The sequence below is a fragment of the Artemia franciscana genome, chromosome 13 (genome assembly GCF_032884065.1).
Source record: "Artemia franciscana chromosome 13, ASM3288406v1, whole genome shotgun sequence".
NCBI classification, from domain to species: domain Eukaryota; kingdom Metazoa; phylum Arthropoda; class Branchiopoda; order Anostraca; family Artemiidae; genus Artemia; species Artemia franciscana.
This window is the reverse complement of record NC_088875.1, coordinates 34,998,265-35,017,075: the sequence shown is the minus strand read 5'-3', so window position 1 is coordinate 35,017,075 and position 18,811 is coordinate 34,998,265. Positions and strand designations below refer to the sequence as shown.

The 18,811-nt window shown below is 32.5% G+C and overlaps 1 protein-coding gene across 1 annotated transcript in view; it reads right to left on the bottom strand.

Annotated features, from left to right (window-relative positions):
* The window catches only part of LOC136034306 (tyrosine-protein phosphatase Lar-like), a gene marked incomplete in the record, with an annotated part of 449,438 nt that overhangs the window by 69,838 nt on the left and 360,789 nt on the right, over positions 1-18,811 (bottom strand). Inside the window, 2 exon segments of the mRNA XM_065715442.1 lie at positions 1,988-2,269; positions 15,051-15,414. Coding sequence (XP_065571514.1) covers positions 1,988-2,269; positions 15,051-15,414 — 646 coding nt within the window.

Below are 18,811 nucleotides of genomic sequence, written 5' to 3'. Positions count from 1 at the left end.
ATAGATTTTGTATTTCGTAAAGCACAAATTCATCTCCGAATATGTAACCGAGTTACTTGAATGCGTTATTTACCTTCATTCTTCTTGTATTTGATTCCATTTGCTTTATTACTTCTAAATCATACTTTTTATACTTTTATTTAGAAACCTTATTTTATCTAGTGAATCTAGATTAATAAGTAAAGATTTTGGCTTCAAACTTTTGAATCTGTTGAGCAACAGAAATAAAAGGAAATTCCTATAGCATTAGCTCTTTAAATACAGATAAGGGGATGCCGTGGAGAGGTTTAGTCGGCTTTTATCTGTGAAGCACCTTTTTGTGAAGTAAATTAGTAAATTATTATAGTTGCCTTGGTAACATAGTCGTATTTCAACGTGGATTAAATAAAACAAATAGTTCAAAAATATTCCTTTCATAGATATTTTGACCAGGAAGAAGGAAATTCGTTCTTGTTTAAAGTGTATTTTTTGGTGTTTTTTATTTACATTTTAACATATTTTTTAATCTTTTTTTGGTGTTTTATACAGATTAAATTTACCTCGCGATTTATTTATTAACTTTAAATCAATTGAAAATTAGTTTTTGAATTAAGATTATTAGTCAAGATATTCTGATTTTAGTGATTAGCGGGAAATTTCAATAATGCTGAAGGCTAACTTATGATTACCATTTTATACCAGGAAATACTTGCTTCGATATACTTGTGCTACGATACTTACCATATAGATCAAGTGAAATAGTCTTAAAATTAGCATGTATACGGTAAGAGTTTGGAAAAAATAGCAGCACTTTTATCACTATTAAATGTTAACAGACAAAAAAAAAAAAAAGAAAAAAAAAGTGAAATTCTACTCGATAAAGACATAGTTTATATAGTTTAGTGTTGTTAAGACTAAATAAAACCCGTGAATTCGTAAAAGGTGTGAAACAAAATATCAAAGGTGAAAGGTTCAGATGATAAAAAATTAGACTACCGATCTCGAGGTCATGGGTTCGAGCCCTATATTTGGTTTATTTGTGGAAAATATAGGAAGAAGGGGAGGAGAATCTTTTCAACTTGTGAATAGATGTTTTCAAAGTTATGGTTTTCATGAGTCTACCCTGCTTTGTGTAACGACTGGCGGATCACGTAAAGCATTCAGGAAAGTATTGTTACAGGAGAGGGAAAGGGCAAGGCGATTTAAAACTTTGTTTCAAGGAGGACAGGCAATCTTTCCCCAATTTTCATAACCCTTCATACCATAGAGTTTCTTTTTTCTAATTTTGCCTGTCGGTCGACAGATTTCACTTGAAGTAATTCTATAATCTATAATTCTATAATGTGGATGCTATTACTTGACCTCAAAAGCTAGATTTTTGAGCCGTAAAATTTCCTCAGAAAGTACTGTTCTGATTCCTGTTAGTAAATCTGTTTAACCAAAAATAACACCTAGATATGATGAATAAATACCAACGAACATAAGAATGGACACCTAAAAGATTTAACACTTTTTGATTGACACTTGTCTGGTTTTACCTTCTGCTCGAAAATTTAGTTCAGTCAGTTCAATCTAGTGATGGTTCTTTCGCACAAGCGTAAACTAAAACATTACGCTAAGTTACACAATATTAAGAAGAAAGTTTTGTCCGAGAAGTAGGCACTGCTAAGTAGACTGGAACTCTACTTAAAATTTTGAGTTACGTGTCAATCTGTGTTACGTTACGACAGTCACTACAGAAGCAAAAAAAAAAATTTGTAGGTACAATCAATTTTGAAAACAGATTTTGGAGAACTTTTGCAAAAAGCCTTTCAAGCTTGATGAGAGCTTGATTATACAAAATCATACTAAATAACAAATTTTGAAAAATAACAAAATAGCAAAATGAAAGCGAAAGAAAAAGGGCAACAAAACACAAAAGGGAGGAGAAACAAACTGTATTTCTCTATTTAGCCAATTAAGTATTTACTATTTGCTAAAAATAATAAAAAAGGCTTCATTAAATTACCTTGTATCCAACTGGCTTTAATCGAATCGGTTGTTGCCATGACAAAGAGAACCCATGCGTATGAACATCATGAGTTCTTAAATCCTTGGGGACTTCTTCAGGCTTTAATGTCACTGTCACTTTTTCAGATAATCTTCCAAAGCCGGATTTGGTTCTAGCGGCAACAGTGATGGCATATTGGCTGTTTCTTTCAAGACCTGTCAACTCTGCTGAATGGGTAACAGGAACGCCTTTTTGCGACCATTCGTCCATGTCCTCCACGGGTGTCATGGCATAAAATACCTTAAACGGTACATGTCTCATAATACAATTCAATGATTATCTTCAGAGGATATTTTCATTAAAAACTGAAGTGTGAAAAAAGAAAAAAAGTCGGGTAGTACCGTAAAATTTTATGTCATGTGTGGTGTGCATCAGAGGCCCCTACAAGTAGGGGTGGGGGTTCTAAAAAGGCAAATAAATATACATTTTTGCAGCAATAACTTAAAAGACGTTATGTGATATGACGCAATATCTATATGATCGATATGACGGTCAAATGTATTTGTTAAGATAGGATTAATAGCTAAGATTCTTATACTCAGAAGGCTCCATCAATTAGTTCATACGTTTTTATGTACTTTTTAGCTCTAAAGAAGTTGAAAAAAAAAAATCCAAAATCCTTTACATTCTTTTACAAAATCATTCTTTACAAAATCCTTTTCCAAAAAGGCGAAAGTGAAGTGTGAAAAAAGAAAAAAAGTCGGGCAGAACCGTAAAAATTTATTTCATGTGTGGTGTGCATCAGAGGCCCCTACAAGCAGGGGTGGGGGTCCTAAAAAGACAAATAAATATACATTTTTGCAGCAATAACTTAAAAGACGTTATGCGATATGACGTCATATCTATCTGGTCGATATGACGGTCAAATGTATTTGATAAGATAGGATTAATAGCTAAGATTCTTATACTCAGAAGGCTCCATCAATTAGTTCATACGTTTTTATGTACTTTTTAGCTCTAAAGAAGTTGAAAAAAAATCCAAAATCCTTTACATTCCTTTACAAAATCATTCTTTACAAAATCCTTTTCCAAACAGGCAAAAGTGAAGTGTGAAAAAAGAAAAAAAGTCGGGCAGTACCGTAAGAATTTATTTCATGTGTGGTGTGCATCAGAGGCCCCTACAAGCAGGGGTGGGGGCCCTAAAACGGCAAATAAATATACATTTTGCAGCAATAACTTAAAAGACGTTATGTGATACGACGTCATATCTATCTGGTCGATATGACGGTCAAATGTATTTGTTAAGATAGGATTAATAGCTAAGATTCTTATACTCAGAAGGCTCCATCAATTAGTTCATACATTTTTATGTACTTTTTAGCTCTAAAGAAGTTAAAAAAAAATCCAAAATCCTTTACATTCCTTTACAAAATCATTCTTTACAAAATCCTTTTCCAAACAGGCAAAAGTGAAGTGTGAAAAAAGAAAAAAAGTCGGGCAGTACCGTAAGAATTTATTTCATGTGTGGTGTGCATCAGAGGCCCCTACAAGCAGGGGTGGGGGCCCTAAAACGGCAAATAAATATACATTTTTGCAGCAATAACTTAAAAGACGTTATGTGATATGACGTCATATCTATCTGGTCGATATGACGGTCAAATGTATTTGTTAAGATAGGATTAATAGCTAAGATTCTTATACTCAGAAGGCTCCATCAATTAGTTCATACATTTTTATGTACTTTTTAGCTCTAAAGAGGTTGAAAAAAAATCCAAAATCCTTTACATTCCCTTTTCGCATTCGTAGAAAAAGTTAACAAATGGAGCTTCTGACATCTAAATAGCTTTTACCGCATCTTCGACGTCTAAAGAAAACTTTCTTTGTACAATCAACTGATTGCTGACAACATTTAACGAGCTTATTTTTGTTGCTTTACGTTGGAAATTCTTATTTTTAGTTGAAAAACTAATACATATTTGTCTAGTTTTTCTGATCGTCTGAAAAATTTATGTCTTTTAACAGAACGGCTCTTGAATTATCAGAGCCAATTATAGGAAAAAAACAACAAAATAATTATAAAGTTTGGATATTCCATGGACAGGGATCTATCGCCCATGCATAACTAATTTATTCCTCAAGATTTTAGATCTTCGAACTTTTGTCTGGGTCTTTCAGAACATATAAACTGCTTAAAAAAACTTTTAAAGCATTTTATTATTTTCTTCCTGTATTTTTTAGATCTAGATTTGCCAATTAGTCGGATTTGTTTTGCTCTATTTTTAAGTAAACTTGACTTTGTTTATTTTTCCTTTGCTTTTTTATAGATTTTAAATACTGAATAAAAAATTATGTGAATAAAAAAATATATACAAATTATGACCAAAAAGTATATTTTAATAAAAAGATTTAGTAATCTAATTCATTTATAAGTTATATCGTTTGACATAAGTAAGCACATTTTTTTTATTTTTTTTTATATTTAATTTCTTTTTTCATTTAAAAAAAGAAACATCAAGTGAGACCATCATAAAACCCGACATAGAATACTATCGAACAATTCGTGATAACGAACTGTAGTCAGGAGCGACCTGGTTTAATAGTAACCAAAACTCTAAAAAACGGAATTTTTATAACAATAGTTACATTAAAAGAATGCCATTTTAATGCTGATTTTAAACATACAAGTTTCATCAAGTTTAGACTTTTAGACAAAGACGTTTAGACCAAAGTTACGAACCTGAGAAAAATTTGCCTGAAAATTTAGAAAATAGGGGGAAACATCCCTTAAAAGTCATAGAATCTTAACGAAAATCACACCGTCAGATTTAGAGTATCAGAGAACCCTACAGTAGAGACCCTATAAAACCCTATCAGAGAACCCTAAGTTTCAAGCAGCTATCTAAAAAAATGTGGTACTTTGTATTTTTGCCACAAGACAGATCACAGATGCGAGTTTATTTGTTTGTTTTTTGGGGTTTTTCTCCAGGGGTGGTCGTATCGACCCAGTGGTCATAAAATATTGCGAGAGGGCTCATTCGAACGGGAAATTAAAAGTTCTAGTGCCCTTTTTAAGTAACCGAAAAAGTTGGAGGGCACCTAGGCCCCCTCCCACGCTCATTTTTTCTCAAAGTCACTAGATCAAAATTTTGAGACAGCCATTGTATTCAGCATAGTCGAAAACCTAATAACTACGTCTTTGGGGACGCCTTACTCCCCCAAAATTCCCGTGGGAGAGATTGCAAGTTACAAAATTTGACCAGTGTTTACATATTGTAATGGTAATTGGGAAGTATACAGACGTTTTCAGGGGGATTTTTTTGGTTGGGGGAGGGGATGAGGGGACGGGTTTATGCGAGGGAACTTTGCATAGAGGAATTTGTCATGGTGGAAGAAAATTTCCATGACGGGGGTGCAGGATTTTTTAGCATTAAAAAATAAAAAAAATAAATAAAGATGAAAAAAGTTTTTTCAACTGAAACCAAGGAGCAGCATTAAAACTTAAAATGAACAAAAATTATTGCGCATATGAAAGATTCACCTTCTACCTTAATCTTTACGCTAAAGTAATTTTATTAATTTCAACTATTTATTCTAAGGCCTTTGTGATTCAGGGGTCATTCTTAAGGAATTGGGACAACATTTTAGCTTTAGTATAAAGAGCAAGGTATTGACGAGGGGGTGAACCCCGTCATATACGCAATACAAACATACGAATATAGAAGTTCGTTACGGAGTTAATTCGTAAGTTAGGTATATTTTTACTAATAAAAATGTTCGTAAAAAATTAAAAGTTCTAGTTGCCAATTTAAATAATCAAAAATCGGAGGGTACCTAGGCCTACTCCCCCACCCCTTTTTTCTCAAAATCGTTCCATCAAAACAATGAGAAAGCCATTTAGCCAAATTTTGTTTTAACTATTCATGTGCGGAGAGCCAAAATCAATACACGCAGTAGTTCAAAATCGTTCAGAAATTAAATAAAAAAAACAAGTTTTTTTTTACTGAAGGTAAGAAGTGACATTAAAACTTAAAACGAACAGAAATTACTCTGTATATGAAAGGGGCTGTTCCCTCCTCAATGCCCCGCTCTTTACGCTAAAGTCTTTTACTGTTTTAAAAAGTAGAGTTGAGAGAAGGAGTAAACTGTAGCGTAAAGAGCGGGGCGTTGAGGAGGGAACAACCCCTTTCATGTACGGAGTAATTTCTGTCCGTTTTAAGTTTTAATGTCGCTCCTTACTTTCAGTTTAAAAAAAACTTGTTTTTTTATCTAGTAAAATAAAGGCATAACATGTCAAAGTACACACATAATTCAATAACTATACAAGGAAAAAAAAGAGTTGGAATAACTTCTAATGACAAGAATCCTCCGACGACTTTTCTCAAATAATAGTCAATGTTCAAAGTATCCAAAGTTTCTCCCTTTAATTTACTAATACCCTTAATCTATTTGCTAAACCCAACAAAAGGGCTACACAAGGGCTTAATCCCCATAAGTCCCTGCGTAACTTAACACACTTCGTGCCGGGAAAAGGACCTGTCTCAACTTTCGGTAGATTATCAATTGAAAAAAAAACATGGTTTTTGACTTGATATTGAATTAAAAAGAAAAATCGAAAAATTAGTCAACTTTTCCTTTATTGTATAATATAGTTCTTGTTCGGTAGTCTTTCATTTAAAGGTACTAGACATTTCTTTCGTCCAGTCATTGCCTCTACCCCTGGGTATCTCCAATAAATTTCCCGGGGATATAGGGTAGCGTCGAAAGATTTTTTTCCTGTTTGGTGACATACTACTGGACCTAAGTGGTGTACAAAGGAAAATGGGGGGAAGGTGAGGGACGGCCCAAGACTGACCAATCCGACTAAGCCTGACTATGAAGCTGGGGAATAAACGCCACGACCTCTGCAAATACAAATAGCGGATATAGATACAAGGATTTTTAGCAGCACAATAGCCCCTTTTTTGAAATAATGAGGGATATGCTCTTAGCTTTCGGGTAAACCTTGACGCAAATAAGTTGTCCTCCATTACCTAAGACGTGTTTTAAATAGCATACTTTTTCCTAACAAAATCAATATTCAAGTAAACCGAGCCCTGAAAAAGAGAAAGCAGAAAATACATTACCAACTTGTTCATCTACTTCTGTAATTGTTGCCCCATGCTTTTATATAATCAAGAGGTTACTCTTAATTAAGCAAAGAGAAGTTAAAGTAAAGGATCCCTGGTTTTCCCTTTCCACAATTCCAAAGAAGAATTTAGGAAACTATTCAACCTCATGAAAGAGGAATCAAAATAAAAGTAAACTCAACGGTTAAATAAGCCAAAGAAAAGATATTAAAATTAAGGTATAGTCTAAAGAAAACAAAACAAAATATGTGTAAACTCCCTATATTTACTCGAAAAGATTATGCTGTTGTATTTTCCTGACAATTTGGAACCTTGTTTCAAGAAGCCTCGATTCAATTAGAAACTTATTTTTACAACCATACTACAAGGAGTTATTACTAGGGACTCGTTTGAAAACTAAAAAACCTTCCGAGCTCACGTTCTTGACAACAAAAAGGCGACAAGTCAACGTTACTGTATTTCTCAAGAAGTATTTATTGGCCTTAAAAGAAACAAAAAGAGGATGACAAACAGATAATCCAAACAAAAAGGGACAGACAAGTTAGCAGAAGACAAATCTAGATTAACCGACAATAGCACAAAATAGTTAATGCGAAATAAGAAACCAATCAATGATCTTATGTTTTCAAAAGGGGATATGGTCTTTTAATAGACGCATAGGAGACACACCTAATCTAGCATCAATTTTATTTTCCAATGGGAGAAGAATTCAGCCTCCCCTCCCCCTATAGAGGTAAGATCAGGTCTAAAATCCAAAAGTTTCATGGTGGAAATCAACTCCCCCCCCCCAATATGATGCTGAATCTAGCAGCCTGTTCTGGCACATCTGGTAACAACATAAGTATGAGACCTTAGTCCGCATAGAGATAGCATCGGGAAAGGAGTTGTGACCCTAAAATAAGACAAGTAGGACACTAAATCTTAATTCCTGCCAGGTGTGATTTATACCTGAATATCCGTTTGGGTGTATGTTGTAATTCCAAGGGAAAGGATCCCAATCTCTCCCCCGACAAAGTTATGGATCCCCCAAACACAAAATTAGGACACAAACTGTCTCACTGTTAAATAGCAAACTTATAGATCAAAACATTCGAGATTTTATAATTGTTAGTGTGCACTCTTTTTTTTTCCACAAAACTTTCCCCTTTCAGAATTCCTTGATTTTGAACCGAATCTAAGAAATTATTGCTTCGTGTAAAAAAGAGAGAAGTCAGAGAAGTAAGAACAGTTTGCCAAAATTAACTGGCAAAAAGGGAGAAAAATATTACCAGTATTTAGCTTTCGGACTAACATAAACGGAAGAAGTTATTTTGGAGGGTGGGCAGACGGGGGGGGGGGGAGGATGAATAGTGAAAAGACTTTGCAAATGGGAAGATTCTATGGAAAATATAAGAAAATGTAACAGAAGCAGTGGGATCAGAAGATTTGGATTTCGAAGGATCTCAAGATAAGAATCTCAAAAACAGAAGGGGCCATTCCCTTCCCATTTTCTTGCCATAGGCGCTTAATTGGTGGCACAAAAATAGCTTCTGACATACTGTTAGTCTTATAAATTACTAGCTGTTGGGGTGGCGCTTCGCGCCACCCCAACACCTAGTTGGTGGGGGCGCTTCGCGCCCCCCCCAAGCCCCCCCGCGCGCGTAAGTCGTTACGCGCCATAATAGTTACGCGCCATTGTAGTTGTGTCCCTATGTCCCACCTGTGAATATAGATAGATATATATATATATGGTTTTAACTACGTAAAACTTGCGAATATACAACATTCTTTGCTGTCCCATTGTCTTTGCATATAAATAGATTGTCAGGTTTACCGACTCTTGAACATGCAACATATAATGGTCCATGGGAAAACAATCTGTATTCAGATCTATACCTCATGATTCTAATGATTGCCCTTGAGCTTTGTTGATGGTGATTGCTAATCGACCATTCCCTGTCCCGGTGTCCCGGTCGTCATTTACATCCCCCTGTTTCCTCCGGTGTCCCCGTTGTAGTTGTGTCCCTGTGTCCCGGTCGTCATTTATATTCCCTCTGTCCCGGTCGTCATTTGTATCCCGGTGTACCGGTCTGTATATACATTCGTTTTTTAGTTTTGTTTTTCTCCTTTATTTTTTTCCTTTTTTTTTCTTTTTTAGTTTATTTAGATTTTTAGATTTTTTAGTTTTTTTATTAGTTTTTAGTTTTTTTTTCTTTTTAGTTTTTTTGTAGTTTTTACCTTCTTTTTAGTTTTGTTAATTTTTTTTTTTACTTATGTCCTGGTCGTCATTTATACTCCCTATGTCCCGGTGCTTTGTTGATTGCTAATCGAACATTCCTTTTGTCCTGGTCGCTTTCTCTTTGAGTGTCGTCATTTATTTTTTTCTTTTTTAGTTCTTTTAGTTTTTACCTTTTTTAGTTTTTTTTAGTTTTTTAGATGAAAATTTTTTTTAGTTTTTTCCTTTTTTTCTTTTTAGTTTTTTATTGGTTTTTACCTTTATGTTAGCTTATTTTTCAGTTTTTTCCTTTTTTTATTAGTTTTTAGTTTTTTTGTAGTTTTTGCCTTTTTTTAGTTTTTTCAGTTTTTTTTTAGTTTTTTATTGGTTTTTACCTTTATATTAGCTTATTTTTCAGTTTTTTCCTTTTTTTTAGTTTTTTTTAGTTTTTAGTTTTTTTAGTTTTTTACCTTTTTTCATTTATTAGTTTTTTCCTTTTTTTCTTTTTAGTTTTTTATTGGTTTTTACCTTTATTTTAGCTTATTTTTCAGTTTTTTCCTTTTTTTTAGTTTTTTTTTATTTTTTATTTTTTTTAGTTTTTTACCTTTTTTTAGTTTTTTTTAGTTTTTTTAGTTTTTTAGCTTTTTTACTTTTTTTATTAGTTTTTAGTTTTTTTTGTAGTTTTTGCCTTTTTTTAGTTTTTTCAGTTTTTTTTTTAGTTTTTTATTGGTTTTTACCTTTATAGTTTTTTTAGTTTTTTAGCTTTTTTATTTTTTTTATTAGTTTTTAGTTTTTTTTTGTAGTTTTTGCCTTTTTTTAGTTTTTTCAGTTTTGACGTCACCTGATCCAGTTTTTTCAGGTGACGTCACCTGACACATCCACACATCCACAGACAGACAACTTATTTTTATATATATAGATATAACTATCAGTTGTTAGGTTAACACACAGAACGAACATCATTAAAACACGCATTTCAAAAATAAATCATGGGGCACCGGAGCCATAACGCTTAATAATAACACTTTTTTCATTGTCTACCGAAGTCCAAGTGACACCTAATGAAAACAAAAGCAGCTTCCCGTACAATTTTGCTCATTTTGTCGCGTTTTGCCCTGTAGATACAAATACAATACATCGCCCCCTCCCATCATCGTTAGAATTGGTCCAAACGTCCATATCCTCCTTGAAAAAGAAGAAAAAAAACATTTTCCTAAAAAAGCTAAAATTGGCCAACTTCGGTAAGCACTATTATGCCTGGGCCGACACTGTTAATAAGACCCAGATCACTTACTTTTTACCATAGCATTACAATAACTAGAAATCCAAAGATTTCTGGGCCTTTATTTACGAAAGAATAGTCCTGAGACTAATTTTATAAATATGAAACAAATCGATTTTTGAGTCCAATACAACTTAAAGTTTTAATTTAAATACCCGCAATATTGTCAGTACTCGCATTATTTATCAGCATTTTATCATCGAAAGTACTATTGTCAAGATAATAGCAAAGTCAAGAGAAAAGAACAAGAAGCTGGAATATAAAGAACAATAATATTCTCTACAGGGTTTTCAATTTAGAAAACTTTCTCTAGAAAACCGGATAAGAAAATAGGAGGCATGAAAACCACCCGCTCAACAGAGTAGTTAACACTGTGTTTGACAACACAGCGTCAGAATTCTTATACTACAAAATATACTATAATGTGCATTTGTTAAGCTGCCCGACGGCCATAGCTATTATTCAGACTAATCTGATATTATTAATAATGTTCTGGTTACTTACTCCTCTTATAGAACTACATCTTCAATCCTCAAGATTTTTTTTATGAGAAAAAATACTATAATTTACAAACCGAATTGATTTTGACATTTCGGTTTTGTTATTTACAATTTGAATTTTCCTATAAGCAATAGAGTCAGTAATGTCATTATTTTCTAGTATTATATTGCCGACAATATTATTGTCTTATTAAATAGCTTGAATTGGCCAACTTCGGTAGGGATTATTCGAGCCGACAACGTCAATATCCACATAGAACATGATATGGCTAGGAAGCTCCGTATGAAGACATTGTAAAGACTTTTACTTTGAGAAAATCACGTAAAATTAATTCGTAATGTACAGGATAAGGCTGATTGTATATAATTTTATTTGTATATGTACTCAGAATCGTTACTAGCCAAAATATTTTTTTTGAGGGGGGGGGGGAATTTCACCGACTGGCTGGCCATTTTTCCCGACTGTTTTTTATCAATAATTAGCACAATGTCCGTTGAATTGGCCAACTTCGGTAGGGATTATTCAGACTGACAACGTCGATAATGCAAAATTACTTACTTTTCCTATAACTGTCAAACCGATAAGTTCAAACCGAAAGACTCCGATATCTTTATTAAGGGAAATGTTAAGACTAATTTTATAAAATTTGAAACACATTTTGACAGTTCAGTAGTATTTAAAATTTAAATATTCAAGTCAGCAATATTGTCAGTGTTGTCATTTTTTTAGTATTATATTGTCAACACTACTATTGTCAACTTAATAGCATTGTCAGAAAAAGAAAGAAGTAGCTGTAACATAAAGAACTATAATGCTTTCTACCGAGTGTTCAATTTAGAAAGCTTTCACTACAATACTGAAAAAGAGGAACAGTTGTCAAAAGAGTTATAGTTTTCTACAAAAACCCCTATGAAGCGTAATCTAGCAAATTTCAACGCCTGTCTCCAGTTCTTATCTATTTCTGTCAAAAACAGCAGGAGAAAATCATTATGTTCCTTCTTATTTTTTCAAACAAATCTTTATTTTAAAAAATCCCCTAGTCAAATATAATTTTGTGAAAGCGGCCACTTTTCATAAAGAATCTACAAGGTCGTTTGGCTTACGAATAAAAAAATGTAATTTTTTATTCTTTCAAAAAACAGCTGAGGGAAACAACTTTTTGTCTGTTTCATAGAATTCATGAAAATTTGAATTTCATGAGGAATTAAAGGGCGCAGAAAGCCGTTTTCAGGATCTAATCCAGAAAAGATAGAAAAATGAATTAAACATAAGTAAATTTTAATTTAAAGAATTTATATATTCTCAGTAAAAACAACTATCGTCGAAAAAAATCTTACAATAAAGAACTAAAAGTGTTAGTCAGAATAAAACGAGAAAAACTCTATCAATCACAGACAACATATCAGTCTCAAGAATATTAGTCTGATATTCTTAAATATAGTTTATTTTTTGTTTGATAAAATCAACTCGCTACGTGATTAAGCTTACAGGTTTGAACGCATCCAGTTATACAATGTCAGTAGTAAGGGCCAAAAAAAGAAAATTTACAGTTATTGCAAATGATGATTCTTTATTTTGACAAGGGATTACAAGAATTCAAAAACCTCAAAAAAGACAACCAAAAGTTTCAAGCTTAGTACATGTTGTTGTTAGAAATCGGAAGAGCTTCAATAATCAAATATATTCGAAAAGAATCAGTATGAAAAGGCATTAAATTGCGAAAAGAGCAAAAAACTGGTAATTTCAAAAATATTTACATATATTTTAACAAGGGATTAAAACAATGCAAAAACTTAAAAGATAACCTTTTTGAATGCAACCAGTTATATAATGTCAGTAAGAAGGCGCAAAAAACGAAAATTTGCAATTATTACAAACGATGATTCTCTTATTTGACAAGGGAGGGGACAAGGAATTTTGACAATTCAAAAACCTTAAAAAAGAAAGATCAATTTTATATTAATCTCATATTGGTTCTATACCAACTTGTGCAACAATTTTATATTACTCTCGTATTGGTTCTATACCAACCTATGCAAAAATTTTATATTATTATACTATTGGTTCTATACCAAATTGTGGAAGAATTTTGTATTACTGGCATATTAAATGTCAGTCTTTATGGTACTGGCATATTCGTTCTATACCAATTTTACAGTGATTTTATATTGCTCTGGTGTTGATTCTATATCGAATTGGGGATTTTGTAGCAATTTCATATTACTCTCGTATTTGTTCTATACCAACTTATGCAGCAATTTTATATTACTATCGTATTGGTAATTTCAAAAATATTTGTATATATTTTTACAAGGGATTAAAACAATGCAAAACCTTAAAAAGAAAACCTTTTTGAACGCCACCAGTTATATAATGTCAGTAAGAAGGCGCAAAAAACGAAAATTTGCAATTATTACAAACGATGATTCTCTAATTTGACAAGGAAGGGACAAGGAATTTTGACAATTCGAAAACTTTAAAAAAGAAAACCTTTTTGAACGCAACCAGTTATATAATGTCAGTAAGAAGGCGCAAAAAACGAAAATTTGCAATTATTACAAACGATGATTCTCTAATTTGACAAGGGAGAAGGGACAAGGAATTTTGACAATTCGAAAACTTTAAAAAAGAAAACCTTTTTGAACGCAACCAGTTATATAATGTCAGTAAGAAGGCGCAAAAAACGAAAATTTGCAATTATTACAAACGATGATTCTCTAATTTGACAAGGGAGAAGGGACAAGGAATTTTGACAATTCGAAAACTTTAAAAAAGAAAACCTTTTTGAACGCAACCAGTTATATAATGTCAGTAAGAAGGCACAAAAAACGAAAATTTGCAATTATTACAAACGATGATTCTCTAATTTGACAAGGGAGAAGGGACAAGGAATTTTGACAATTCGAAAACTTTAAAAAAGAAAACCTTTTTGAACGCAACCAGTTATATAATGTCAGTAAGCAGGCGCAAAAAACGAAAATTTGCAATTATTACAAACGATGATTCTCTAATTTGACAAGGGAGAAGGGACAAGGAATTTTGACAATTCGAAAACTTTAAAAAAGAAAACCTTTTTGAACGCAACCAGTTATATATTGTCAGTAAGAAGGCACAAAAACGAAAATTTGCAATTATTACAAACGATGATTCTCTAATTTGACAAGGGAGAAGGGACAAGGAATTTTGACAATTCGAAAACTTTAAAAAAGAAAACCTTTTTGAACGCAACCAGTTATATAATGTCAGTAAGCAGGCGCAAAAAACGAAAATTTGCAATTATTACAAACGATGATTCTCTAATTTGACAAGGGAGAAGGGACAAGGAATTTTGACAATTAAAAAACCTTAAAAAAGAAAACCAAAAGTTTGAAGCTTAGTAGAAATCGTAGTTAGAAATTGGACTTACTTTAATACTTAAATAGCTTTGAAAAGATCAGTACGAAAAGACATCAAATGGCGTAAAGAGCAAAAAACCGGTAAAAAAGTAAAAAGTAAAAAATATTTGTGTATATATTGTATATATAACAATCCGAATACCTTAAAAAAGAAAACGAAGAGTTTGGAGCTTAGTAGATATCGTTGTTAGACATCAAACTTGCTTTAATAGTCAAATATCTTTGAAAAGATTCGTATCAAAAGACGGCAGATTGTCTGCGGTTAGAAGACAAGCGACAATCAGAATCCATATATATAGAAGCCTGCCGCGTGGCGAGTCCCAAAGCCCGGCGGATATCTCCTAGTGTTAATACAAATATCCCCTAGTGCTAATTTTACCATTATTAAATTTTTTTTATATGAAACATTATTGATTTATTTTTCTTTGCATGCTGTTTCCTTTTTTTCTCGTTTTATTCTAACACTTATTGTTCTTTATTGGATGTAAGATATTTTCGACGATAGTTGCTTTTACTGAGGATATATAAATTCTGTTATATAATTATATAAATCAAACCTAAAACGTTAAAATTTACTTCATACCTGATACCCAATAACTTTGCCACGTGATGGCACCATTTCCCACCATACTTCTAATGTATTGTATGACGTTGCTATGGCTCTAATATTCATTGGAGCACGAACCAATTCCCTTTCAGTTCTAACAATTATTCGCTCACTATAAGGTCCAGGGCCCTTAGAAGTTAAGGCTCGAATTCGAAACTCGTATTCAATATTTTCCTCAAGATTCGGAAACACCGCTTTCAATCCTGTTGTGTTTCTTTCAATGGGAACACTATTTTCAACTCTTTTGTTGAAGAATACGGTGTACATAATAATTTTTCCATTACGGTGTTCCGGAATCGGATGATCCCATTGGATGGCCATTACGTCAGCAGTTTGAAATCTGAAATAAATTTCAATTAATCAATTCAAGCTCAAGTTAATCATAAATTAAAAGTACATATCACAGTACCCAAAAACAATTTCTCATATATGAAAATTAATTAGAAAACAAGGAAAATTCCTCAAGTGGGTTTTTAGCCACATGTCTAATTTGAAGAGACTTAATGACATGTCTAATTAATCTAACATGTTTAATTTGAAGAGGCTGCCCAACATAGTACCTACATACTTTTGTGTTTGGCGCAACCATGAGAAATGTTGAGATCAAAGGGGATTAAAACCAGCAACACAAAGCACAAAACTTTCTTCTCATAGCGTTATGATATATATCGCTCTCTTAATCAGAAATGGGTGTAGCTTGTGGATCTTTTGTTTTATAATTATTTTATTTCAATTTCGTAACCTTTGTCAGCATAGCTGATTTTAGTAGATTTCATAATCTTGGTCAGACGGTATGAGGATTAATGAATTGGTGCGAAGACCTAGTGATGCGAGAGACCAAACCGCTTGAAACAATACTGAAAGAAATATTGTATTTCTCAAGCTGTTATTTTTGTGTTTCATAATCCCGGTTGATTTGAGTTTCAATCAGTAAAAAAAAAAAAAAAAAAAAAAAGGCTTATATTCTTTTACGATGGCCGGAGACCCTCCCCCATTTCTCCAATAAAAAGTCCTCTGTTTTCCAGCACCGATTAATAAAGACGTAAAATGAATTATATTTTTTTTTTTAAATTTAAGAAGACGAAATAAATAACCAACATGAAATCTAAGCAAATATTTGGGCTATATGATATATAGCAATCCTCAGTAAAATAGTGCTTTACAAGAGTTAAACGAAAAATGTGGTTCAATCCCGCTTTCTAAGGCTATGATGAGAGAAAGGTTGAGATGGATAGGACGCGTTCTGAAGATAAAGAGACACGTTGCCCGTGATCGTCTTTGTCAGGCAACCGTCTAGGACCAAACGATAAGTAAGTCGCCCCCGAATGGGGTGGGAAGATATTGTAAAAAAAAAGATTTAAGAGTAATGGAAACTTTTTGGGAGGGTGTAAAGAGGGAAATTTTTAATAAACTGGGATGGAGTAAGAGCATGCGTAGCTGTGTTGCCTCAGGCGGCTTGGTGCTGCAGCAAGTTATTAGTGGTAGTAGTAGTAGAAGCATTCCACTGAGGACGACTATCGAATTTATAGACGAAATAGTTGCTTAGGTTTTATTTGAACTACTGTCGTTGCAAAAATTGGGGGCTCAAAATATGGTTCATTCTGCATAACTTCCAGCTTTTGTTAGATGAAAAAGCAGTGTTGTCTTTTTCTTTGTGGGCAGAATGTACTTTACGATTGTGAATAGTGAGTAGAGTAATTAGTAGTAGTAGCTTTTTAGACGCAATTTCCAGGGACATTTTCATAAAGAGAAGCGAAGGGGGAGACAAATTCAAATTTGTATTGCGGGGTGGGTAATTTTTTCTGATCCTCACAAAGCGTATACGGTACCTTTTTTTTGTATTTTTAGCTGTCTTCCAGCAGGCTAATTGGCTAGTAACATATGGTGTATAGGTAGATCGCTTCATTAGTATATTTAGCCCAAAAAGTAAAATTTTCATAAGAATACTAGGACAGCAGATATCACCAATGATTGCTCAGAATTCCGCCAGTGTTTTAACTGATTCTAACTCAGTTGTTAAGTGCCTTACCGAACAGAGAATATAGTTCCAGAGGTGCGTTTCGGATCTCATTTCCTGGTATATTTTTCACAACTAATGTTAATTATTATAAGAAGTTAATTAGTTTTTTGGTTCGTTTTGAATTTCTTTTTGAAATTTCATGAAATTCATTTTGAATTCCAATTTTCTTTCAATATTAGTCTTTGCTACCTCAGCTTTTCCATCAGAATTTTTATAAGCTTTTCCACCATGACCTTTAATTTTCCTTTTATCGTTGTTATCAAGTATATAAATTATTTATAAAGCTTTAAAAAAATTAACTTTTTAAGTCCAATTAGAAGTTAAAACGATTTTTTTTTCTGTTTTATATAGGAAAGAGGGGAAAAACAGGTATATATTATATTATATATTATATTTCGAGTCCAAGAAGTAAAAGACACGTATAGCGTTAAATAACGAACAGAGTAATAAACAAAAAATTAAGGAACAAAGCAATGGAAAAAAGAAGAAAAAAAAATACCCTAATGACGAAACGAAAAACAATAAGATAACGTGTAATCTATAGAAGTTCTATGACGCCTTGAGGGAGATAAAGAACAGAAAAGGAGAAACTAAATCTGAGAGTAACCAGGGCTTTTTGTGCTGATTTCTTTTCAAAGCTGCCTTCACAAAATTATTAGTCATTATTAGTTTGGCCTTTCGATTTCTTTAACATTTCTCTCCTTTTCTTTTCCTTTCTCCTCCTTACTCCTATTTCTGCCCCTTTCTACTCTCTTTTATGATCAACATCAGACAAAAATTATCTAAAACCATCAGAGATTAAAAGTTTAAACAAGCAATTAGATTCTAACTGAGAATCTTTTTTTTATATTCCATTCTTTCTCTAAGAGAAACAAAAAAGTTTAAGAAGAGCTCAACTGAATTCAAAGTGCCTATATTCTTATTTGCAAGCCTTTCCTCTTAGTTTTGGTCTCAATAGGCTTAAACTGATTGATAGAATTCCGAAGCCTTTTAGCGGAATAAAAGATAACAGATCAATATACAGCAAAAACACTTTATAAAAAAAAAATCCAAAAAATAAATAAATAGAATACGATCATTTTCCAAAAACAATTCAAACTCTGCTATATTGTATCTATTTGGGCATTGAGTGACCAAGGGCCACTGCTTCACAAAGAAAAACCAGATTCACCTAAACGTCGACCCTCTCCCTGTTTCCCTAGAAGAACAATAAAAAATACATATTTTGAAATTCATAATTTGAGGCTGGGATATAAAGACTCATATATAAGACTAAGATTTACTTAGTCCCTATAGGTCTAATTCCAAATCCCTCATAGGTTTGACTGTCAAAACTGGATCAGGTGACGTCAAAACTGAAAAAACTAAAAAAAGGCAAAAACTACAAAAAAAACTAAAAACTAATAAAAAAAATAAAAAAGCTAAAAAACTAAAAAAACTATAAAGGTAAAAACCAATAAAAAACTAAAAAAAAAACTGAAAAAACTAAAAAAAGGCAAAAACTACAAAAAAAACTAAAAACTAATAAAAAAAGTAAAAAAGCTAAAAAACTAAAAAAACTAAAAAAAGGTAAAAAACTAAAAAAAATAAAAAATAAAAAAAACTAAAAAAAAGGAAAAAACTGAAAAATAAGCTAAAATAAAGGTAAAAACCAATAAAAAACTAAAAAAAAAAAAGGAAAAAACTAATAAATGACGACACTCAAAGAGAAAAAAAA